We start from the raw sequence: 25969 nt of genomic DNA on the forward strand, positions 1-25969 counted from the left end.
CCATCTACCCTCCCACCCCTACAGATCACAACAAAGAACATCACAAGCTAGAAGCAAGCATCTTTATATCCTGGGATTGCTCCACTCCAGTGCGCAAGGTCTTGTACACAAAATCCCAATCCATATTTTTTTTCTTATTTTTGAACGCCTATCACAGTTATGTGTGCATCACTTTATTATCCCATGTTCCTCTCTTTTGCATTGGCAACTTTACTACCACTATCAGAGCAGTGACCTTATATAGGGGCATATCAATTTGCCCTAATCGAGTCATACTATTTGTTCATCTGACCCAGTATTTTCTGCCCTGGCTGGCAGTGACTCTTTTGGGCCTCACACAAAAATCTTTGTCCTAGTTCTTAAATGGATCCAGGGACTGAACCTGATTCTTGAGTCATGCAAAGCACATAGTCTACCACTGGACTATGGGCTTATCCCCAACTTCTTTAACAACACTTACTTGTTGAAGAGAGTGTAGTGGAGGTTGTAGTGGGAGCTGAAACAGGAGAGAGAGAAATATGATGAGAATCTTACTTTGCAATCTTACAAGTTTTGGATAAGATTATAGATTTGACATAGAGAAGGTTTCATATCATGTTGAGAGCATCAGCCTTCATTAAAGCCATTTAGCTACACATGGAGGTATAAAACAAACTTGATGTTAAGTGCAATTTTCTCTAGTAAGATAGTTAACCAATGTACATTACTATTAACAATGCTGCAAGCTTACTTGTGGTAGTAGTGGTGGTGGTGGTGGGAGAAGGAGTAGTTGAAAGAGTAGTTGTGGGAGGGGCAGTTGTACTGCAGGGTCTCATGTCTTCAACTACCCAAGTGCCATTGCTTGTGCATTTTATGTCGAAACAAAAAGATCCATTTCTCTCATTTATTATTATTTCTCCTTCTTCGTATTCTTTACCATCATATATGCAGCAACCTAAAGGAAGGAAAGCAGTGTGTTTAAGTTGTTCTGCTTGAATCATAATGAAAAAACAGCCAATCAAAATGTAAATGAAATAACCCGGAGTGGAAATACTGTGTTATTCCATAGGAATGTTAACTGCAGGTAAACACTGTTTATCTAAGCTGCTGATATTTGGAATATTATAAAGATGTTTATAATGTTTCCTTCTGCTTAGAAGGAAATCCATTGAAACTTGTGGGACCTACTCCCAAGTAAGTGTGCTTAGGCTCAAGGTGTTAGAAAGTTGAATAAATCTGTTAAGTGAGATGCATGAACTTAGGCCTCATTCATATTTGCAGCAAGCACGAAGGAAAGTTTAACTGGTTCCCTGTGGTGAGATCTCTCACCATTGTGACAGATATATGCATATTGGAATTACATGGACTATTGATGTGGGTTCTTCCTGTATGGTCTCATTCTCAGCCAGGCAGAGGCCGCACCTGCTTAATTTCCACCATCACCTGTTTCCCACAATAGGATAGGGTTCTTGCCACTGGGAAATGTGGCCTTAGTAAGAATACAACTAAAATGCAGAGATATTAAAATGGCCCACCATGTGCTGTAGGATAATTGCATCAGCAGAGCAATCCAAAGTCCCAGCCAGGTACAGTGGATTGTGCTGGTCAGGGCAGAAGGCTGTGCCAGCTCTGGACTAGTGAAGCTGAGGAGCCTGAAGGGCTTTGGATCCTGTGGATGCAAAGCCTGCAGTGATCCACCCCACCCCATAATGCCTCATTTCAGGGTTTTCCACTGGCTACTGCTGGCAGTAGTTCCCCACCCACCATGGCAGAACTTGGATCCTCCACCATGGCAGAGTCCCACCATCAGCAGTGGGGAGGAAGTAATGAGTCATCCCAACCCACCAGCCATCAACATCAGGGTCGTAGCAGTAGAGTTCTGCCCTAAGGCTAAGAAGTCATTTACTTGGTGGTAACCTCCATTGAACTCAACAGGGCCTTACTTTTAAGTAAATATGTATAGAATGCATTTTAAAGTAAGATGGGCATTACGATCTGTGACAAGTTATAAGATGAAATAAGTGCCTTATAAATAAAAACAAAATACAGGCTTACAGAAAAATGTTTAGCCACCCCTTAACTACTACCCTTCTTTGTGGAACAACTGCAAAGTGGGAAAAGATTGTCCTTTTATTATTGTTATTTTTCAATGATAATTTTAAAAAGAATACAGTGAGCAGGGGACTCATTTGAAATCATTGTTCAGTCCCCCAGAGAAATGTATGGGGGAAAGTGTATGGTACTATTTTGCTTTCTGAATGGAAAAACAGCAAGATGAAATATACCTCTTCGGGGTTCACATTTCGTTTCTCCAGCATAAACACAGAAACTGAAATTTAAAAAGAAGTTTTTCAGAAATGAAATACTTGAAGATTTTATATTTGTTTGTTTCGTACTTCTGTTCTGTAAATGCTCAGGCTATAATTGCTCCTGCATTGTAACACTATAAATTCATTTAAAATAATATTTAAATGCATATCATTAGCAACAACATTTAACAAGGCAGAAAATACAGTAATCTCTATATCCTCCTAAGGAGGCATATTTTTGTTAGTCACCCAGAAGGTTGCAAATAAAGTTGGCCAGGTGTACTTTGTCTGGGGTTGGAATTCTGAGAGAGGATCTCTGCCCAAGGAAGGGGGGAAATCCAACCTACTCTTGGACACCATGGACAATTTCATTTTAAACTTTCATAAGAAATAGCTTCCTATTCAGAACAGCACTCTCATTCATGAAAAAGGCTATTGGGCAGACCAAGAAACCAGCAATTTAAATATCAACACATGTACATATGTTTCCCTGCCACTGTTAGTCCATCAGCTCTCCATTCTCACATACCAATTTGTACACAGATCATCTGTGGGTATAGACTGTCCAGGTCTATAGTAAACACCATTAATATAGCAGCCACACATATCACTTGTCCCACATGTGTTGGTCTCTTCAATGTAGATAGGATTATCCGGAGGACATCTTGGGTAGCAACCTAGAACCCACAAAAATGAGATTCGTAAAATTACATTGCAGCAATGAACTTGACATAGTAGCAAAATTTGCATGCGAAAAGGGGAGCCAACTGGTGCCTTCCAGATGTTGCAGAACAACAACCATCCCTGGCATTTGCCATGCTGGCTGGGACTGAGGAGACTTGGAGTCCAGCAACATCTGAAGGGTCACAGGGTCGCCATCCCTGGCATATGGGAGGCAGTCCTAGGCTTGTGGTGTCTCAGTGTCTCTTTATAGGCTGTAAACATGTTCTGCAAAACCTGTAGATACACAGTTTCAGAGAGGCATCTAATGCATTAAGCAGGGAATGGGAGATGGGGGAAGTTGCTTTGGCCCAGTGGGCGAACTGTATTCCAAACTGCACTAACTAGAGTCTTAAAGACCAAAAGCTACCGGTAACTGGCAGTTTCTTACCTTCCAGATATGGCATTGAAAAGTTGGTGCTGACTTCATTAAGGATCTTGCAGGTAACAATGTCACTTCCGCAAGGCTCATAGTGCCATTCACATATATCTGTAGGATTCCAGTACTCACAAAAGATTGCTATTGGAACAAAAGATAGATAGTTGTGATAAAAACAAGTCACAGACATATATTTGCACATAGGTCACTTAACCCATAGCTGTCAACATTTCCCTTTTTTAAAGGAAAATTCCCTTATTCTGAATAGGATTCCTCGCAAGAAAAGGGAAAAGTTGACAGCTATGCTTAACGTGCAACCATTTCTATCACCTATGGAACTGAAATTCCACTTCACTCTGGTTTAACAGAACATAGACTTATTTGGACACCTCCCTCTACGGGATTGCAATCCTATGGAAAGGGAGAGGAAGGCTGTGCCCACTGGACCCACCCCTACCACCACTCCTCCTGCCAATCTTGTCCACCTGCCATCCATGAATTGGGAAGGATGTCTGTAAAGGGGAACTTGCTGTACACACACAGGATCTCCCTGGGATTGGGAACCTTTGCTCCCTGTGAATGGGGCCATCATTGACTCCCACTGGAGGCAGCATTGGCCACCAATGTAGATGACTTTAAAAGAGGATTGGAAAGATACATTGGGGTAAGGGCTACTAGCCATGACGGCTACACTCTGCATCAACATTTGGAGCTGTATGCCTCTGAATACCAGTTGTTGGAAACAACAGGAGGAATGACTGCTCTTGTGTTTGGCCCTGCTTGCAGGTTTGCCTTAGGCATCTGGTTGGCCACTGATGGAACAGGATGCTGGCCTGATCTAACAGGTTTTACTTATGTTCTTGCATGATCAGGGCTTCGAATCATGAGAAGATCCTACATGCATACCCTGAATGTTTCCCCCTAATGCAAAGCCAGTGGAGACAGTAATGATGGCTAGGTTGGCCCATGTCGAGGATGCAGGGCCAGGACTCTCTCCTCTTTGGCTCGGAGTGGCTAAGAGCCTTTCTGCCCATTTGCATGCTCCCTGGGCCACTGCTCTGCTGCCCTGGGCAGCCAGGCAAGAGGCCCAGGCTCCTCTGGGTGTCTCAGCAAAGGAATCTGGTCACAGCAGCCCTGCAGACTCCCTTCCCCAGTTGGCTGGCAGTGCTATTAGGAGGGTGAGTAGAGCATCCAGCAGGGCTTGGAGGAAAGAAAGATGGAGCGAGCAAACAAGCATTGCAGGAGGAGGAAAAAAGAAGGAAGGGCGGAAGGAGATAGAAGAGAAAGTAGCGAGCAAAGGAAGGGAAGAAGGCAGGAAGGCAAATAGACAGAGCAAGGTGGAGGAGAAGGGGAAGTAGAGCAGAGCAGACCCGACCCGATAGCTACAGAGTAAGTCACTGACAGAGTGCAAACGGTGCCAAAAAACTCTTTTAAAAAAAGTTTCTGGTCCATTGCCTCTCCTGGCTTTGGAGGCACCAATATAACTCCTTGCCAAGTGTGCAAGGGAGCCTAGGTGTGCCTGTGACAGTGTGCCCAGCCCCAGTCTTTCATCATCATCACATAGCGTGGAGGCATCCTGTTTTTCTGTGAGTTAATGGACCCCCCTGGGATTCCTGTTGGAGAACAGCAAGTATGACCAACTGACCTACTGAGAACTGAATTTTATTTGGAGGCACATGTAAAAGATATCACAAAAGAACTCACATTAGAAGCCTGTTGGTATCACATGAAATGGCTATGGGAGGAGACATTGGTACATCTCAAAATATACAGGGTGGGGCTTAGGGTTATAAAAACCAGTGCATCTAGAATTTGGGTCACTGAAAGGTATTAAGCCACTGTTTCTGGGTCATCATCTCTTTTGAATTTTATGCATACATGAGAAATATTTTATCACAAAACTCACGGCATATGTCAGGAGTCCTCCAGTAGACACAAGCTCCAGCTTTGAGGCATTCTTGTGCATAGACAGCCACTGCAGTACAGAAGCACTCACAGTCGCCTCCAGAGTCACAGGCACAAGCATCATGTACACAAGCTTCATAGTACTGATCTGGAGCCACCTATTAGGGAGTCACAGAATCACAGAGCAAGGGTATTTCAATGGATCAACTACTGTATTTCTGCCATCCAATACCAGGATGCCTAACTCACCGCCATCTTTGATAATGATTCCCCTTAGCTGCCAATGTTTTTGGATGTTGCTGTACATGTACACAGCACATCCATGCCACAGTAGTATCCATCCCATTACACATCACAGCACTTCAACAAGGCATCAAGAATCTATGGCCCATTTTACTTCCATGAGATATTTTATCAATTCCAATTTCAGACTTTTAAGCTAGTAACATTCTGTATAGCAACAACAAATATTTGGTTTTCGGTGAAGATAATTCAGATGAATTTATGTGTTTTCATTTCAAACAGTATTTCTCAAAATAGAGTACCTGCAGAGAGTTCTGGAGAGGGAAATGGGAGCTCCATACCAACTCAAGACATGTCTAACCATGATATTTCCTTCTCCTTTTCTAGAGTTTATCCTAAGTCACATTCTCATCGGATAACATCTCTTTACAGTTAAAGTTGAAAACCACTCCACTATCCAGTTTGGAATGGAATGGGTGCTACTAAGTTAGAAATTGTCTGCAGGATATTATAGATTCATCTGTTGTATGTCAAGACCTTTAAAATCAATTGCACTACTGACGATCCCCCATGGTTTGCAAGGTATTTTATGCAAACTGCTTAAAGATCTTTTTATTTTTATTCTCCATATGCTCACATATGGCAATAGCTTGTTCTCCCCCCCCCCCCGAAACTAATATAGCCCAGCTTGTCCAAGTGATGACTCAACAATACTAACTTTTGAATGACATTCTTCAAACACAACACTTTTGATGAGGCTGCATTCTTTCTCTGCCCAGGATTTGCGATGAGGTTTCTTTTCACAGGGCTCAGGGTCTACATCAACATCAGGGCATGCAGTATCCTTCTTCCATGAATTTCCAAATATCAGTGCATTATTTTCTTGGACCATGTCTCTTGCAGTGAAGTCATTACTGGCCTTGCCATCAAAGTTGCCACATAAGCCACAGACTTTTCCCTAGGGAGAGGAAAGGTCAATACCTTAGGACTGGAAAAGATTTGCAATGGCTTAAAGTTAGCAGGAATTTTATTGTGATGTATATTACTTTGATTGTTTTGCCATTTGTTTTAGCATTACTAACTATGGATACTGTTGAGTTGGTGGGAGCAAAGCCAGACCTTGGGGTCTCAAATTCCAGTGGCACCTTGTGTGATGCCACAGTTGGGGCCCCCTGTGTCTCTCATGCCCCATTCTATTAATGATGCAGTAAGGCACACATGCTACCACAAGCAATAAAACGTTGGTTTTTTTGTTGCATTTATCTGTTAATAACAAATTTTCCATGGCATTAAAGGAATATGTTCAAGAATTACTCACTTTAAGATAGGGTGCCAGCTTGATGAAAATAGTAGTCTTCCTGTCCCAGATGAGAATAACACCATTGCTGGTTTCTATTACAATGTACAGCCCGACCGGCTCACGAATCCAGTAAGTCACAGAGCTAGTAGTATTCATCTCAATTGTTTCTATTTGTTTATCTTCCAACTTTATTTCAGTGCTCTAAAAAGACAGATGTGTAACAGAAGCCCCATAACAAAAACAGACATTAGCATGTTAAACTGATACCCTCAGCTCCCCTAGAGTCAGTCTGGCTCTTTTAAACTGGATATCATGACACCAGTTCTCAAAGGTAAGGAGCCTCATTTGACTAAGAACTCAACAAATTGCCTGCACCTCCCCACTGCAACCTGATTTGATTATTTGCAGGTGCAGACCAAGCGCTTTCAGGCTTATTCTCATCTATGTTCATACATACCCCAAGGAAAACTTTAATGGCCTTGGAACAGGTGACTCCAGTGGTTCCACATGGGACATTCTCTGTGATGACACTAAATGTTCCCTCCAAATCGCTGTTTCCACAGTAATCCTAATGAAGGTGTGAGAGGGAAAGATGAACAAAACTAAGGAAAACCAAAACCAGGATACTTCGATTTTCTCTTGTGTTTTAAAAAGCTGCTAAAGCTGCACTGCATATTTGTATTGGTAGCAAACTTAATATATTTTCAAATTTAACAGTCCTCTGTGGTTCAGAGGGCACTTAATTCCTCAACACATTTGCAAAACGTAACAACCAAATGAACTGGAGAAAACAAGGCTTAAAAACTAGCAAATTCTGTTTGGATGAGTGTAAACTATTTCAGCACATATTAAGCAGCCTGGAGACACCCATACAATTGGGTTTCCATTGCACAATTGAACATCATCAAATCTTCTCCAGAAGGTTGGGGGGGGAACCCAGAATTGATTTTTTTGGGGGTGGGGAGCAGAGAGGAAGGGGGTAGTTCTATTGCATAACCAGAAGTCCTGGCGCTAATGGAACCACCTTGTTAGATACTACCATTTGAAATGATCTTAACAGAACCATTGATTACTCCACCAAGTAAGAAAATTTCACAAGATGAGATGTTGAGGAATGCCTGGGAAGCCAAATAGATAGGAGATACACACACACACAATTCAAAACAGTATAAAATTGCATGAGTATAGCTGAACATTACCTGAGTAGCCACATATTCACAGTTGCCATCAAAGTCATAGAATTTTCCATCAAATGTGATGTAATGGCCACTCCCATAAATGGTACATGTCCCAAAGCATGAATTGGTGGTGCACTTCCAGCTTCCTCTTTGACAAGTACTGGAGAGTACCAAAACAATTAAAGAAATTTTGTAAGGCTTAGTCTCTGTGTCCGAGCATTGCTTCTGAAGTACTGGGTAAATGATGTAGCTGAGAAAACATGCAGTCCACCACATACACTCTGTTTGCATAGTAGTATATTCATACATTGCTATGACTGCAATAAGTGACAGTGAAAAAGATCCTACCATGTGTTGCAGTCCACATTTACTGTTTCTCCAGGGGAGTAAAAAACTTTGTTATGAATGCATGGGCAGTCCTGTTCCTGGACACAATTCCCTCTGCCATCATCTATCAATCCATCAAGGCACACACATCCTGAAACACACTCTGTCTGGAACTGTGAGGAGCAAGAAGAACATTGTGTTCACATTTTATGATAAGGTCAATCAGAATTCACGGGCCTTGCATTTGATAAGTTCATAAAGCCAAATTGGACTCGGAATTACCATTCAAAGTTTACCAAATTTCTATTTGCAAGGTGAGATAAAACCTCAATTTAATTTGTTCAGAAACTTGGGTGTGTTTAAAATAAAGTTGGTCTACAAAACAGAGGCACTTTTGGAGACTTTTAGAATTGGGTTACTTTAATAATTTTTCCAGAAGGTGGTCTTATCCTTTAAATACAAGACTGTCAATTGTTTTTTTCTTTTTCTTTTGACAAAAAGCAAACAGACTAAACCCTTGCTACCACTTCAAACCATGGTTTCGCTGCTTTCAGCAGTGTGGTCACTCCTTGGAATAGAGAGCCCTTAGGAGAGATGTTACATTGTGAAAAAATAGCATAATTTGCTGGGGAAAATATAGTTGCTCCCATTGGTTGGTGGCAGAGGGATTTCTATTGTTGGATACCAATATAGCATGCATGCATTTATTTATTTATTTATTTATTTATTTATTTATTTATAAAGAAAGGTGGAAATTATTTAAATGAAATGAAAATGTTAATAAAGTTAAAAACAATCAGAACCAATGAAGGCAAACTGGTGGTAGAAATGTGCAGGTATTTGCTTCTCCAAGTTGCAGTCCTTTTGCTAGGAAATGTCCCACAGTCTCAAGGAGATTTCCTAAAGACGCCTAGAGTACAGCTTCTTTGTTAATTACATCACTTGAGGAACAAGAGAATGAAGACATTAGGGTGTCGTCAAAATACAATGAAAGTGTACCTGATCATTTCCCAGTGTTTGGCAGCTAAGATGTACTGGTGTTTGGGAAGACCAGCTGTCAAAGTTGTTGCAGTCAAAATATGTCATGTTGGGTGAGCAGTCTGCAAAATAAAATATAGAACACTGACAATATTATCTTGGATCCATTTTGATAATCAACAAGAGCTGTATATAATTTTTTTATTTTTATATATAAAATTAAACAAAAAGGGCGCCAACAGACATCCCTGTTTTGTACCCATTGAACTAGGAAGCATATCTATAAATAAAGGTTTTTAATTAAAATCAGTAGTCTCTTATCAATACTTTACGTCGAGCAACTTAAACAAAGCAATTTAAACAAATCAAAGGCTGAGGATATGTCTATGAAAACTATATAAATATGTGGATTTAGAGGGGAAATTCTGATACATTTTAGGAGGAAGCAAACTATATCATGTCAGCTTGAAAAAATATAATTATTAATTGCATTTTTATTAATTCTTTTCACAAAAAATGGCTCATATTCTTAAGAACAACTTCAAAATCATACAGACGACAACTCAAACTGGAAAAAGTTATAATGTAACATGAAATTGTACACCTACGTTCAGGGGTTACGTCCACTGGCACACAATGAAATCTTCCATGTCTGCAAACGCTAGAATGGAATACACAACGGGGGGGAAATGGTAAACCAGCTATTTGAGCTTATAAGTGATTCCCAATTTATACAATGCTACTAACAAAAACTAAAGATCTGCTGCAAAAATTTAAGAGTACCATTTCTGCTAAACATTACGTGAACACCATGGGTGCCCTACTGACAATGCATAAAACAAAGTAAGAGCAAGTGCCAAAGACAAAATGTCAGTTTCTTAATAAGATTTGACAAGATATTTCTAAGCTGAGACATATAGTTTTGAGGGGAATATGGAACCTTTGGATTACGCATTAAATACTGGGGGGCAGGTGTTGTGTACACTTATATTGCTGACTTCTCAAGTAATCTCAAGAATTCACAGTGCAATATTTCAGCACCTCTTTGTTCTTTGAACACAATGCCTGGTGAACAACATAGATGTCTAAAGTTTCTTAAAAACTAATCACTCCACAATGCATTCTGATGCTTGTATTTCTCATTTTGATTTGGAAGGGAGTTCCTCTTCTGAATTAGTATCACAAACCTCTAAATTGTCTTATGGTTAATGAAGAGAATGCTTATACACAGCCAACGTAATCCCAAAATTCCCCATCCCATTCCACCTGCAAACATTGCAGGATTGCAACTAAAAGAGAGCAGTTTCTGGTACTGAACGTTGAGCTTCCCACCTAATGAGAAAGACCACAAACTGTTGTGTTAACATACCAGCGCTCATCCTGTTTCATTATAACATATCCGGGATTTATGGGCACACCCTTGTAATAGCACGGGCACTGAGCAATTGGCACACATTTGCCACTGTCATCCATATAGGAATTATCAGGGCAGCCACAGCCATCTACTGGAGTAAAGCCTTCCAAGCAGTACTTATGACCATCAGAAAGAGAGCGGCAAGTTTGCTGGCAAGTCAGATTGTAACGGAAGACTTGGCTGGCTTGGCAAGAGGATTCTTCTTTGTCTGAATGAAGGGGAGAAAGTGACAAAAAGTCAGAGTGGATAGCATATATTCTGCTCACCATTCCTAAATATATTCCTGCTCACCATTCCTAAGCCATTCAGTGCATGCTGTCTGAATTCTACTTCTGTTAAGACTCCTATGAAGAGTCATGCTTGGGTGAAACTAAGCACTTACAAGGTAGCAATTAAGACAATGAGAGGGGGAAACTATTATTGTCTAGCTCACAGATGAAGAACCTTTTTCATCTCAAAGGCCACATGACCTTCCGTACAACCTTCTGGGGGCCAGTGGTAGGCAGCGCCAGAGGTAAAAGTGGGTGGACCAACAAATGCAAATGTTTTCTTTGTACAGTACTCTAGCTTGTACACACACCCTTCTCTACCCTCCATCCTCCATCCAGGCAAGCAAAAAAGCATTATTAAGGATACATCGCAGTCACGCAAAAACACTCAATAAATATGCAAAACAGAGCCAGGAGGAGAGTGTGGTATGGGGAGAGTTGTGAGGGCCAGGCAGAGAAGGCCGCATTTGGCCCCTATTCCTGGTCTAGCTGAAAGATTAAATGGCAGGAAGTAATAAATGACTTAGCATTGCCTCATTAAGTCATACTGCAGGCATACCAGTATCCCAAATGGAATTATCCAGTACTTCTACATTCATTGTATCTGTCCACAAGTATTACTGTGTCAATGTAAACAACATACATGGGTGCTTCCCTTCAACTTCAACAAAACATTTTGCATCTTCCAAAAACCATATATTTTGATGAATGGGGTATGCTACGTTTGTTGATACAGTATTAACTACATTCTAGTCTCAAAACATTACAGTTAGCACACAGTTATTCAAAAGGTTTTGCTCCATTTTGTTCAAGGCAAGGGTGGGGATATAGACACTTACTGCAGACATTCTTTCTCCAGCCCCATAACATGACCCCTTTGAAGGCACAGGCTCTTGCGTATGATGATAGGGCAGCACACATACATTCTTCGTTGGCATTACAATTACAGGTATCGTATTTGCAGCGCTGGGCAAGGGGAGGGGGGAAAAGCCAGTAAACATTCAAGTACATTTGTAGGAAGATGAATGAAGAGCTAGTCCTCAACAGTAGCAATGCTACACAATGGTACCCTGTTCCACAGTTAAAATGAAAGTAAAATGATAAACTGAGAGCTTTTCCTTAGCAATGCCATTTGTTCCTCTCCTTCCATTTAAAAATGTTAGTAGTTTTTTCAAGATTGCTTTCTCAAATGCTAGAGTGAACTTTTCCTATTATTTTGCTTAATTTGTTAAAAGCAGTGAATGGGCTGTTTCCCCCACAGCAAGGTGATCCACTTAAAACAGGCAGTGAATCATTCTCAGCCCAGGGGCCACAGTCTTTTCTCAGCATGCTTTCAGGGGGTCACATATCAGTGGTAGGCAGGGCAAAGGCAAAAGTGGGTGGAGCAACTAATGTAAATTTCCCCTTTGTACAGCACTCTCATTTCTACATGTGTACCCTTCTCTGTACCAGACAACACCAGACAAACAAGAGGCATTGTCAGAGTTCAAGGACACATTCTGGCCAGGTAACAACATGGAAGCAGGGTCAGTCATGGTATGTGGCCTGGAGAGAGTTACAAGGGCCAGAAAAGGAGGCCTGGGGGGCCACATTTGGCATCTGAGCACAAGGTTCTCCACCCCAACCTAAAAGCAGACTGGCTCACCTCCACCATGTTGCCTGACATCAGGGTTAGAACTATTTGGGGAATCTGGGAACTCCTCTGACCAAGATCCCCCCAAAACTACAACTAGTTCCACACACCCAAGGACTGGCACTTCTTGAATTGCATGAACTTCCCAAAGCAAGCTGTGTTGGTTTTTTTACTGATGTAATTTTTCAAATCAGTTTCTCATGCTGTTGCTATTTTGTTTTGTTTTTTATTTAAAAAAGCTAGAGAATTTTTCTAAAATCTTGAGTGTAGCTAAAAGAGCCCTCTGGCTCATGACTCTCTTCTGGATAACTATTATTTGGCTCTTTTCACAACAATGGGTTTGCTTTAGTTCCCGTATTCCAACTGAAAGGGCTAGAAATTTGGCTGGGTTTGAAACTGGATAATCCATTGTCAGTAATTCTAACCCTCAAGCCCTATGAAAAGCAGCTGGGAAGAAAGCTGCAGAACTTGCTTTACCGCCACTCTTTTCAGTTTATCATAATACCTGAAAGTGAACAACTCCATGTAACAAAACACCAAGCTGCGTGAATAAAGACTCAGAATAATTTGAAAATCCATACCTTATAATAATCTGTTGGATCAATGACTGAGTGACATCTGGCAAAAGGAGTTTCTGTACTTTTCAACAAAGAGCACCAATGTTCAGCATACTTTTCTGGAGAGAAATAAAATGTTATTATAAACCATTCACTTCATGTATTTCTATGTAATGCCTATAGCCATACGCTAGAATTCAAATAACTATGCAGTACAATACAGCAAAAGAAAATGAATACTGTATGTGTCTGGATGTTTGAACACTATGCAGCTTCTCTGTCATTTAAAGGCAAGTAGCTACCCACATAACTGGGCAACAAAATCGTCTGAGGACTGTACATGCTCAACAGTTTTGTCTTCAAAAGACTATAAAGGACAGTAAACATAAACAGAAGTAATACTATGGATGGAAACTGTAAGCAGGCTTCCATTTTCACAACTATAATAGATAAAATGAGCATTTCTTCTTCATCTTTAGCAGTGTTGTATCCTATTTCTTTAGAAACTTTTTCTTTTGAGACAGTGTATTCAAAGCCTCGGACCTAGCACAGATTTATACATCACAACTTGCTCTCCCAAGTAATAAAGAAAATTGGCCCCGCCTTCAGATTCAATATTTGACCTGAAAATTGGATATAGATGGCACACAGATATTGAAATCTGTTATTTATTTATGAAAACCACCCATCCTTACCATTCTCAACGCTAAGAGTACAAGGGTGGTCCCAGTTATCCAACTTATCACTGCAGCTGGCTTGTGCTTTCCATGAGTTAGCAAAGGAAGCCCCTGTTGCTTCTATTAATCCACTTGATGTTTTGAAGTCATCTCCTTCTATTCCGTTGTAATTCCCACAAAGACCTATTGATAAAAGCAACAGATGTTGGCTGTGAGTTTCTTTAAAGGCGTGCCTTTCTTTTTTGTAAAATGGGAATAGTGAGCAATTTACTAAGATTCTCTAGTGATAAATTTCCATACATCCAATAAGCACATCACTTCCAATCAGCATGAACATTGTGCATATGTGTATATATACCCCAGCATAATTGAATACCTTTTGACAACTGTGCTGTTCTCTGCCCCAGCTCTTTTTAGTTCAAATAGCATGCCTGCGGAATTAGTCTAGCATATAATATATTATGTGCATGTCGCGATTTACAATTTATTGCCTTGAGACAATTTGTGGAGATAAAAATGTCTTAATAAATAAATAAAAAACGACTAAAGAAGTTGTTTTTTGCAGGTAGGTATTTGACCCCATGTATCTTTAATTTAAAAAAAACAAAACACCCCCTTGTTAGTGTTACTATTGGTGGAATCCTCTTCCCTGCAGTTCAGACTTGCCTTGGAGAGTTGCCTGGGCAGTCTGGTCCACAATGACAAAGAGCTGCATAACTGGAACCAGCTGGATCTCCAGCCTGAGGCCTAAGGTCGCCTGCACAATAATGTAGTTTGAAGACGGCTGGAAAACTGTGAAGCTGGCTAAAAAACAAAAGGAAGGCCAAGTTATCACCTGCTTATTGTAATGCACTCATCAAATCAGAGGGGCAAATACAGTATCCATTGTGTATTATACCAGATTCCCATATCAGATACCTTTGCTGTTATGAAGAAAATTGCCATTGGCTGAATAACCAGCCAGGAGAGCAAGAAAGGTTAGGTGTTGGCCTGGAATGGTTTCTTAATGAGGAGAAGAGGAAAGCGGCAGGGAGGGGGGCAGATATGAAAAAGGGAAGGGACAGGGAAGAGTCCCCAGACAAGGACAAGCAATCATTTGGATCATTCCCTGCCAAATAAACCAAGGAGTACATTTTCTCACCCTCCTTTCTAGCATATTTTATTTTGCATTTAATTTAATTATGCTCCATAACATCTAAGGATTTTTGGAACCATCAATTTAGGCGGTGGGTGGGGTGGGGTGGAAGTTGAGGGTTCCTTTCCTCACCTGTTACATGAGGCAAATGAATTTCTATTTCATTCAGTAATACGGTACCATCTGATCTGAAAACTACGACCTGTGTGAAGAGAGAAACAGCCTATGTTAGTGTGACCTCAGGGTCTTAAAGGGTGAGGAATGTAATAGAATCATATCATTTTAGAGTTGGAAGGGACCTGGGGGTCATGTTAAATGAACATTAATAATAACGATTGTAATGCCCAGAAGGAACCCACCCTGGAAATTTTGAACAGTGACAGTTTTCTTATATCTGACAACAGGAAGTTGGGTAAGAGCTTAAGCAACCCAAAGAACTAAGCAATGGAACATGTATGTGCACACACACATGAATGCCCCTTCATACACACTTATGCACAATGTTGTGCAAATCCCTATTGGAGAGCACCTGGCACCACAGAACGCTCATTTCTTGGACTGGAAGGCAGTTTCCATAGGCATGAACCTCTGAGGGAACGTTGCAAAACATACTATAACTTCCAGAATATATGGATTAATTATGATGGAATTTATCTGACTTAGATTATTCTGGTTGCTTATTAACCGTCACATTTCCAAATCATCCAAAAATTAGATAAGAAGAATCAAAGCATTGTTTTCTTTTATCAGCAGTTCCTAATTATGTTGTTTTCAGCTTTGTTCTTTCAAGAAAGTACGGTATTAAAATCTCCAATTTTAAAAGTGATTGTATTTGTATTCATACATTTTCAGTTTTTGCCAGTTTGCAGCTGCACAGTGGCTGCAATCCTGCACCTGGGTACTCAGTCAAGCAGTGTGTCTCAGCCTACTTCACTCTTCCCCCAAAGTAGATCATGGGGAGTGGGGTCTGCATCCAGCTCTGGCAGGAAGCAGGCAGATCATAGTGGGCATTTGGATGCATATCATGTTCACAAACCAGGGCCAGGGAGAGGCATCCACTTCTTACCAATTCTGAATTATCTCAGTGCCCATAACCCTCCCTGGGTTCTTAATGTAGCCACAGCCAGTTGCTTAGAAACAAAGTAGGTTCTTATTTATTTTCCAGCTGACCAGATTGACAAATCAGGTTTTGGAGGGCAGATGCCAGCTACTTATGGTTTTGGGACCTGGTGGAGAAAGGAACCCTTTTGGAGTTTGCTTGGATCACACACCCTTGTGTGTGTCTTGAGGCTGGGGCTGGGGGTCAGTGACTTCAGACAATCTCCAGATGCTGGAAATTACCGTATTTTTTGCACCATAACACTCACTTTTTTCCTCCTAGAAAGTAAGGGGAAATGTCTGTGCGTGTTATGGAGGGAATGCCTACGGGTGGCGGGGGGGATCTGCTGCAGTCGTGAGCAGAGGATCCATGGTTCCCCTTCCTTCCCTCCTCCGTGGTTACAAAGCATGGATCCACATGGATCCTCAGGATTTTTGCATTGGGCTACTCCAAACTCACTGTCAGATCACATGTCTGTGACCACAGCATGAACCACAAAAATCATATATCCACTATTTCGTTTAGAATATTTTTTTCTTGTTTTCCTCCTCTAAAAACTATGTGCGTGTTATGGTCGGGTGCGTGTTATAGAGCAAAAAATACGGTATTTGCTAAGAAGTATTTCATAGAACTACACATTCAATGGCTTCCTAAACTGAAGAAAGCTAAACAGGATCAGATTAAATCTGCAGAGCAGGGGGCAGGGAACTTGTGGCTCTCAAAATGTTCCTGGACTGCAGCTCCCATCATCCTTTGCCACTGAGAACAGGAGCCCGTTGACGTTTGGTGGGTCACAGGTAGCACCCATCCCTGCTGTAAAGTCTGCATACTCTTTGGCAATTGGCAGCTAAGTAGTCATGAGTGTACAGCGCAGAACTGTGACATGAGGAAATAATGCTGAAAAATCTCTTATCAAATCTTTGGCAAGGATTTCTGGCCAATGGTAGCTTTTAAAATGTTTATAGGGTATATTTTACAAACATATTAAGTATGAAATATGTAAAAGGAAGATATGACAAAATAAATAGAACCTGAAAGTCATGGAAATGTGGGCTTGGATTTAAAGAGGATGTAAAAACACAAACGAGATAAGCAAAGTATATAAAATATAAAAAATGAAATGAGGATTTCTATGTTTGGTTTATTGTTCAATGTAATTCTGACACTTGGATCAATGTTCAGAAGTTTAAATGTTAACCAGAACCTCTTGGAGTGGTAAAATTACATATTACATAATTCCACACACACAGCCCATGAAGCTCAGCAAGAAGTATGAGCAGAATACAAATGGAATAAGATGTCAATGGAAGGGGAGGGTTGGGAATCTTAGAATATGGTTGACTGGCTAGATCTTTGAGTTATGAAGAAAATCTTTATTTGGCATCATATTTTGGATGAACTAGCTCAGAGCCATACCACCATTACCCTAAACTTACGTTTTTCTTCTCGTCTATTAACAGAACCACCGACTTTAGGCATGTCTGCTTGTCAGTAGAACCGCATGGGCCTAGTTCTCCCAAGAGGGCATGTGAGTCATTCTGTATGCTCTGCAATTACAGAAGAACAAATACAATCAAAGTGGTCAACTTTTGCTGATATGAAATGATTCCTTGCACAGATAGGCTGAAATTACCCATTCAGACAAAAAGTGCAATAAATCATTGACCTTAAGGATGTCACATTCCATGATCCGGGTCACAGGCCTTTCTTTTCCTTTTTCCTTTTTCTTTCAGGGAGAGTATAAGCCCTCCTTCTGGGAAATATTTGACATCTAACCTCAAATTGCCATTCCCCATTCCCCATTCCTTTCCAATTCCTTTTTTGAATTCCCAACCCCCATTTTAGCCCTATCTTAGATTCAGCTATATTGCAATACAAAGACACAGGCAAGAGTGGGAAATGACCCAGACAAAAGCAGGTGTGGCCACACAGACATACAAACACACTGCATCCAAGGCAGGAAGGCTAGCCCTTTCTCATTCACCTGCACTCTATCGGAAGGTTACCCTATCCCACTGTGGCATAATTCCTTTGACCAGAGTAGAAGAGTCTGGGGCACGTACCTTGCTCAGCACATAGTAGCAGTCACCATGGAAGGTGTACTTCTTTCCATCAAAGGTAGTAATGTGAGACCCTCCCTCCACTGCACATTTACTGGGACAGGGTAAATCCTGGCATATCCATCTACCTGACTGGCAGGTGCTGTGAAGACAGACAAGAAATCAAAAGTGGGATCTGGACATACAGAAATTATACTAGAAGTACCTGCACCACAGCAGTGGAGCCACTACAGCAGGTCAATTTGGAAATGAGTCCATAACACTTTTGGACCTTATAACCTCTTCTTTTTCCAAACATTCCAGATTCAGCAAGCCATAAAGGTGCTGATGATACATTGCAAAGTGGCAGCAGCAATCCCCTTTTCTCTACCCCAAGAATGACCACTCCCCGCTTAAAACGGGGGGGTGACCTTTGCGTGGACGTGTGCAGCCCTGGATCTGGAGCGGCCCCATCAGCATAGGCTTGGCTTTGCCTTCCCTCAGGTGGGATACCTGGAGGTCTCCGCCTACCTCAGTCAGTTGTCCAATCCCACCTGGGGGAAGCGTTGCCAAGGAGACCAGGCCAGGTAGGGGAGGGATTACCTGCCCACACAATAGAGGGAGGATCTTACCTGGGAATCCTCACTTGGCTCCAGAGCTTCTCCCACCCTACCCACCCTCAGTTAATGTCTTCTTTGCAGGTTAACTTTTCTTCATAGGTTTTACAGGTAACTTTTCTTCACAGGTATGCAGGCGCTGCTACGTTAAGGTCGCTGTTAAAGGGCCAGAAAGGAATTTCCCTGCATTGGCAGGTTTCGCCTTTCCCGTAGCAAAACGTCACAACTTTGGCAGTATCAGGCCTTGGGCGGAATCCTTTAGTCCATCTTCCTCTTTGCGGTGGCGATACCAGGGTTCCCCGTTAAAGGGGTTTCTGAAGGGAGGCTTTGACCGTACAATGAAAGGTCGTCATCTCCCTTGCTGCGGCGGCGTAAGGGGGGCGGCTATCTCTGCTTGAACAGATGTTCTCCAGAGTCGGCCCATCCCCCCCACACACACACTGGATAACCCTGAAGCTCCCTAGGTCCCCGGCTGGGGACTGGGGAGGGAGAACGCCCAATGCCTGAGCCAAGGTCTACCCACATTTGAAATTTAATAAAGTTGTGGCCAATTTAATCCCATAGCACGTTGTCTTGAGTCGTTATTCCACATGACGGGGGGGGGGACCACTCGGGATCTGGGGACTCCGCCTGTCCACGCAATGTTGCTGCTGCTGCTGCTGAAATATGTTTTTACAATTAGAGATTTAGGCTCATATAGAAATATCAGATGGGTACATAATTGGTAATGCTGGGCAATTTTTCACCGGGGCTTGCTAGAACCAGTTGTCTATGTTTTAGCATAAAATGATACGATGTATTAGATATGAAAGCCTGTGACGGTACAAGGTGTTTGTCCAGAGATTCACATCCCTACAAGAATCCTTTAAGTGACAACTCTGAAATAAAAAGCTATAATTACTCTCAGAGGGCACGGACAGGCTTACCAGCTTTCACAGTCATTGGTGATGTTTTTACCAGGGGGAAATAATTTCCCACGAAGTTTGCAGTAACACTGGCTCGTGGCCACACAGCCTTTCCCAGTGATATCATCATATACTGTGCCTGCAAAACAAAACAAAAAGATGCTCATAGTTCATGACAATCCAAGGCTGCACATCTGAACTTGGGTTTCCCATTTCTAAGCCCATTGTTGTATCCACTAGGCCACACATAAATTGTTACCTTCAGGGCAAAAGCAGCCATCCATGTAGTGTTCTTCACATAGTTTGCTGATCCCCATGTGTGAACAGGTGTCCATACAGGGTGAGCCACTTTCCAGGTAGATCATGTTTCCAGGACATGACTTAGCTAAAATAATGAAAGAAATAGCACTGACTATATGCATACATTGACATGAAATTAGGGTTTAATCAAAAGAAAGAATCCAGGCAACTAAAACCATAATCCTAATTAGTTTCAGTTGGATTTAAATACACAATTTCCCAAGTTTCTTGTTCTCTGTTCTTCTTGCCTCTTCGGCATGAAAACAATTATTCAGAAACTTTCCACCAAAATCAATGGAAAAGCTTTCCTTGGCTACTATGAGAAAACAGGATTGGAACCCAAGACTGCTGTTTGGAAATTAACCTTAAGGATGGGGACCTTTCAAGACCATTCTGAGTTACATGAATTTAAAGAGAGATTTCACCCTCCCCTGTTAAACGCTCCTGGCTGCATCTTAGATGAACCCAGTTAATCACTTACGACACAGTTGTGATGTCCTCCAGTTCTGAGGTTTGCCACCAGCGTGGGAACACTGGCGGGAAAACTCTGAGATGGTGCTGCAAAGGCAGAAGGAGTCCTCTGTATGCTGGCAAGCACATCTGTCCTGCATGCAGGCTTGGATATACTGTTCCAGATTCAGGCGGGACTGACAATCCGCAAAAGCTGGAGCAGTCAGCAGCTTCTCACACTCCTCACGCTAGAAATAGAGGAAAGTACGGTTTAACAGGCCTCCCAAGCTCAGTTTCAGTTTCCAAAGTGGCCCTACGTAACACAAGGAAGAAGGTCCAGGATTTTCACAAAAGTATATGTTTGTACAGGATAATCCATTCTTATTCTCCTTTCCTCTATCTTATGATTCAGAGCAAGAACTGGGAGCATCATAAAGTGGTTGCACTCCTTAATACACTTGCTATTTCTCTAACAGAGACAGGTATCTCTACTCCTGGCACGTACCGTATAACACAGTTTTCAAGACTTACATGTTGGTTGCAAGATTCAATAGGTTGTGTCTCATCAGGGTCTTCACATACTGTATTGGGTTTATTAATCTTCTGTAGGTTTCCAAATGTGATTGGATTGTAGCTCAGACCTGTGAGATAGAGTGAGCAGCATGTTCTATTATTTCCATTAACCAGAACAAACAGCATCTTTGTTTTGCTCTCAGTGTCACAACCAGAGCTTAGAGGCATAATTTCACACCAGATGGTACTGTTCACTTACTATAGATTACTTATACCCTTTAAAGTTTTAAATTGAACACTTTTTTGCTCATACATTCAAAGATTAATTGAAACACGCTACATTTTGAATGTTTTCTACATTTTAAACCTATACTTATAGCAGAATTCATGAATTTCTGGGCTTAAATTTGGATTTATAGAAAGGTGTTGTGTTTTCACAATCTGTACAGTGAACTCCATCAATCATTTAAACATTCACATGCTTCCTAGGAGAATATGCTGCTCTTAAGCCACCCTGATCTGACAAACAAACACCAGGTTAAATAGTGTTTTGGACCATCTCCAAATCTGCTTTTGTTAATTTAGGGTGATATCCAACCAACATCAATCATAGGCAGAGCAGACCTTCTGAAATAAATGAACATGTTACATAATTTCCTTGATTTCAGTGAGTATAACATAGTTGGATGTCACCCACAGAATTCATTCCACATTTGTGGACCAAGCTTTTAAAAATAGTATGCATTTTAATCTCTCTGTACTTTTCTAACCACCCAGCAAAGAAACCATTGCTTTGTTCTCACCTGTGCATTTAAACTCCTCATATTATGTAACTCATTATAATAATCATTTCTCTATAATGTTGTCCAACTTACCATTGGAGAGAAATTCATTGTAAACCTGCTGGCCATTGTAATCCCCACAAAGACCACAAGTACCGTTGTTAAACTTGGTGTCCAGTTCAATCTAAATTGAAAAAGGAAAACCCGAAGGAACATATCAGCTATTGTAGCAAATAAATATGTAAAGTTGCCTTATGTTGAGTCAGACCATTGGGATACTGAGCCCAGTATGGCTGCTCTGACTGACATTGGTGGTCCAGTGTCTCAAGCATATGATTTTTCCTTTCCTGCCACAGGAGATCCTTTAACCAGAGTTGCCAGGAGTTTGATTTTGGATTTTAAGGTGACAAGCAAGACAACTGCTTTAGAAAAAAAGAGGCCAAAAAGGAAGGGCCAGGTTCAACTAATGAGTTCTGCTACTGGAAGCCAGTGGAAGGACTTCTGCGAGCAGAATAGTTCTTTTGACTCCTCTCCTAGCCCACTCACTGCCATGCCTGCCCAAATCGGCTTGCAGGGGTTGGAGGAAAATCCACAACAGAGCATGGGAGAGAAATGGGGAGATCATTCTGTCTAGTAAACTGAAATGCTTGCACCGACAGAACTATCTTCTTAGTGCTACACTGAATTCTTCCTAGAGGATTGTATTCAACTAAGCCCTACTGAAATTAATGAGCCTAAGTTAGTCATGTCCATAAACTTCAATGGGCTTACTCTAAGCAGGACTAGCATTGAATTCCAGAGGAATTGTAGAGCAGCCACCAAGAATGGTTCTCTACTTTCCCTTGCAGTCAAGAGGGTTCTGTTGGGTGCTCTTAATCACAAGACAGGGACATAGGGCAGAAATAGGTCACTTGAGTGAGCTAGACCTGTACCATAAAACCTATACCAAAGTCTCAAAATAGAAGCTGAAGGCCACACATACCATCAAAGCAGCTTCTCTGTTCCATATCAAAACTAGGCCCACTCTGGCATAGAGTTTGGTATACATATCATTCTTCTCAATCAGAATACCAGAATGATAGTACGGAGTCCTTGCACTATAGGAAAGAAAGTCATACAGAGTTTTTATTAGATTGCAAGCAACAGCTCCAGCATTAGATGAGAAAGCACACCTTTGCAGAATTTCTCAGATCTATTTTACAGCCCCTATAACATCCCAGTATGCTCCCCAACTTCCAATCTAAAATGAACACGAATACACAGAAATAAGCAGAATCTTAGTCATGGCCTGTTAAAATCTGTGAGGTTTATCTCAGTTCTGCATTCAAGTTTCAGCATTCATCTAAGAAAATGGATGGTCAAATTTTCCTCACCAGTTTAAGAGGGTGCTTATTTTAAATATTTTATTTATTTATTATTTCAATGTTTCCACTGGAAATTTCCTAGTCATCCTGTGCTTTACATTTTACAGTGTCACTAGTGCTTATTAATACAGGTTCCTAAAGACTCAAGCCTTGGCTGAAGATCTTAGAAACATAGGAAGCTGTCCAAAGTCAGAAAATGAGTCTATCAAGCTCAGTGTTGTTTACCATGACAGGCAATGGCTCTGTAGGTTTTCAGAAAGGAGTCTCTCTTAGCCCTACCTGCAGGTAATGAAGATTGAATTTGGGACTTTAGCCACTGAGATGCAGGCCTTTCCACTGATGGGTAAATGACAAAGTGTGCAACTGAAGGCCCAGAGTTGCAATGTGACTCCAAGGTAAAAGTTTCCTTATGAGTAAAGGTACTCCTCAAGACAAAGGGCTCTTGGAACAATCTTAACCAACTGTAGGTAGGTTTCCATGTGGCCTGAGATGCCACAAGCTAAGGTTACATCACCCCTTTGCTTGAGACTCCCAGTAGCTAGGAAGTCCCTGTGAATTAGCCTACCTTAAATTATGTTTCCTGTGTTACTGGTCCCTGGACTGTTACCTGCTGATGCTGTCCTTGGATCATGTTTGAAGTCAAATTGGTTCCCTGTGCCTGACCTTGGTTTGTCCTTGACTCTGCTGGCATGACATCTCCTACCATTGTCTGGTGAGCTTATGTGCGGGTGTAGACTTTGTGGATCACAGTCTATACAGGTTGTATGTATCCAGAGTAGGGTGGGACGGGTGTAGCAGTATTACGTAGATGATTCCCCTAATATGGGACGGGGCTTGTGTGCCTCTAAACTCCCTTTACAATGAATGTGATTATGAGGAAATCAATACTTGATAGATTGACCACCTCCACCCCAACACACCTCTTGATTTTAACTGAAGTGCCCTTAGTCTTGCTACACAAGAGTTATATTTCCAAAGCAGGATATTACTGCATAAGTGGTTTTACTCATTTCAGAGCCTTTGTTGCAGAGTAAAATGTTAGTCAACCTAAGAATAGTGGGACAGGTCACATTACAGGAAAAGGAAAATATTAACATTCACTATGGGAAAGAATATGTTTCCTTAAGCCAATTACCTAACATTTGGCATGGATTTCAAACACAATAATCTGATGTGGAATGTCCTTCTGACTACAAATTACTACTTTAAGAAGAAAAACCATGATCCATCTCAGCTATGATAGGTTTGGAAAAACAACGAAAGTTCACAAAGGCCAAACTGAACTAGCCCACCAGCAAGCTAGATGTGTCATTCTCACATGGTGTTCGCATAGCTAGGAGAGCTGCTGTTGTGTCTCTCTGAGCTTCCTCCTTCATCTCCAGCATAAATAGGGATAGGTATATGGTAGTAGTAGCCCATCACTGTAACTGGGCACGTGGTCAGTGTGTACAGTGAGACTTAGGGAAGCCAGGAAACATAACAGTCAATGCCTTGTTCTGGATGTCTTTTTGTTAAAGGAGATCACTGTATGTGAAGTATAACTAAAGAGGTAAAATATGCCAGAGATAGCCATGAAAACAATCAGGTTTTTTAACAATCCTGGATGTCAAGTCTGTGTGCATTATAAAATGAAATTCATAGTATAAGCATTGATTTTCCATTTTTGTACCTTGCTTAAATAATAATTCCTACTGGTGGTTGTCTCCGGCAGTTTGTGCCTTTTCAGTTACATTTCAAAACCGGACTGTAAAATACTGCACTTTAGCAGCAGTGCTGGGGAAATTGCTCACAATCTTAATGGTCCCCTGCTCATTTAATAAAATTTGTAGGTAATTATGTCATTGGGAGTTGGAGGCTGAATTCATGGAATGTGCAAAATCTCACTGAAAAACTATCAAAACTAGTTTGGCTTCCCTTGACACTTCTGGAGATGTTGTAGAAATGTCACTTGGTCTTATTAAAAAACAACACCTTTTTTACTTCCTTGAAATTTCCTCAGATGTTTCACCTGAAAAACTCCAGGCTCACTTCGAAAAGGCAAGATTTCAGTGGCAGTACTCCTTAAGATCTATGCCCTGACTTTCTACACAATGCATTTCCCTCAAGTTTATTTTGAGTGGCGGGAGGTTGTTGCCACAATTTATATTATGAGCTTTTTGTGAAAGAACTGTGGCTAAACACTGGAAGCCTTAGAAGCATAATAATATGGGAAGAACTTACATTTGCCCATCCACCACCACCATCTTGTGAGTGAGGTAGATTGCAACATCCTTAATTGTGATAAGGACATATTGAATGTCAGGGTGCCCTTGCTCATTCAGTTCACGCTGGATATGGACAGAGAACTCCTGGTAAGATTCACGGCAGTCAGACACAAAGTTGTATTCACAGACACCAGGAAACTGGTAGAAATCTCCATCAAAAGTTTTGAAGTGGTTGTTCCCCCAAGTACTGCAGACATAGTGGCCATGGCTAGAAGTTCTTCCTGAAAAATGAGGACAAAGCAACCACTGAGTGCAATCATGGAACAATAAAGCAGAAAAATGACACATAATTAAATAAAAACAAGCCATAAAATCCAAAGAGCTTCTGAAGGGAAAGGGGTCAACAACCAGGATTAAACGTTCTACTGCAATGTTGGTATTTCATTTTTTATAGTTACCGAAGCAACATATCAAGCAATATGTACACTTATGCTCTGAGAAAGGCACACACATGTTATTGGGCTTGCTGCTACAGCAAGATCTTTGCCATAAAGCTGTGAAACATAGGCACCTTGGAACACAGGTGAAGTGCTGCACACTAATGCAACAATTACATGATTTCTCTGGTTACCATTTATTTATCCATCAGGATAGCTTAGGTAATGCAAAACAGCCGAAGCACTTCTAGTAAAG

The 25969-nt window shown here is 41.3% G+C and overlaps 1 protein-coding gene across 1 annotated transcript in view; it reads right to left on the reverse strand.

Moving 5' to 3' along the window:
- The window catches only part of LOC308576199 (mucin-2-like), a 66366-nt gene that overhangs the window by 39440 nt on the left and 957 nt on the right, over positions 1–25969 (reverse strand). The window contains exons 2-29 of the mRNA XM_081175347.1: positions 25293–25557; positions 22691–22805; positions 21802–21892; positions 20945–21054; positions 20445–20661; positions 19923–20048; positions 19685–19802; positions 18166–18304; positions 17539–17649; positions 15136–15205; positions 14535–14672; positions 13887–14051; positions 13216–13310; positions 11841–11967; positions 10688–10940; positions 9927–9979; positions 9340–9440; positions 8362–8513; positions 8035–8173; positions 7293–7403; positions 6854–7036; positions 6254–6493; positions 5294–5450; positions 3400–3528; positions 2818–2965; positions 2265–2308; positions 731–934; positions 461–496 (exon numbers count right to left, since the gene is read on the reverse strand). Of these exons, the coding sequence (XP_081031473.1) occupies positions 461–496; positions 731–934; positions 2265–2308; positions 2818–2965; positions 3400–3528; positions 5294–5450; positions 6254–6493; positions 6854–7036; positions 7293–7403; positions 8035–8173; positions 8362–8513; positions 9340–9440; positions 9927–9979; positions 10688–10940; positions 11841–11967; positions 13216–13310; positions 13887–14051; positions 14535–14672; positions 15136–15205; positions 17539–17649; positions 18166–18304; positions 19685–19802; positions 19923–20048; positions 20445–20661; positions 20945–21054; positions 21802–21892; positions 22691–22805; positions 25293–25557 (3837 nt within the window). The remainder of the gene's footprint in view (positions 1–460; positions 497–730; positions 935–2264; positions 2309–2817; positions 2966–3399; positions 3529–5293; positions 5451–6253; positions 6494–6853; positions 7037–7292; positions 7404–8034; positions 8174–8361; positions 8514–9339; positions 9441–9926; positions 9980–10687; positions 10941–11840; positions 11968–13215; positions 13311–13886; positions 14052–14534; positions 14673–15135; positions 15206–17538; positions 17650–18165; positions 18305–19684; positions 19803–19922; positions 20049–20444; positions 20662–20944; positions 21055–21801; positions 21893–22690; positions 22806–25292; positions 25558–25969) is intronic.

This window comes from Podarcis bocagei, assembly GCF_964188305.1.
Source record: "Podarcis bocagei genome assembly, chromosome: 1".
Taxonomy (NCBI): Eukaryota; Metazoa; Chordata; class Lepidosauria; order Squamata; family Lacertidae; genus Podarcis; species Podarcis bocagei.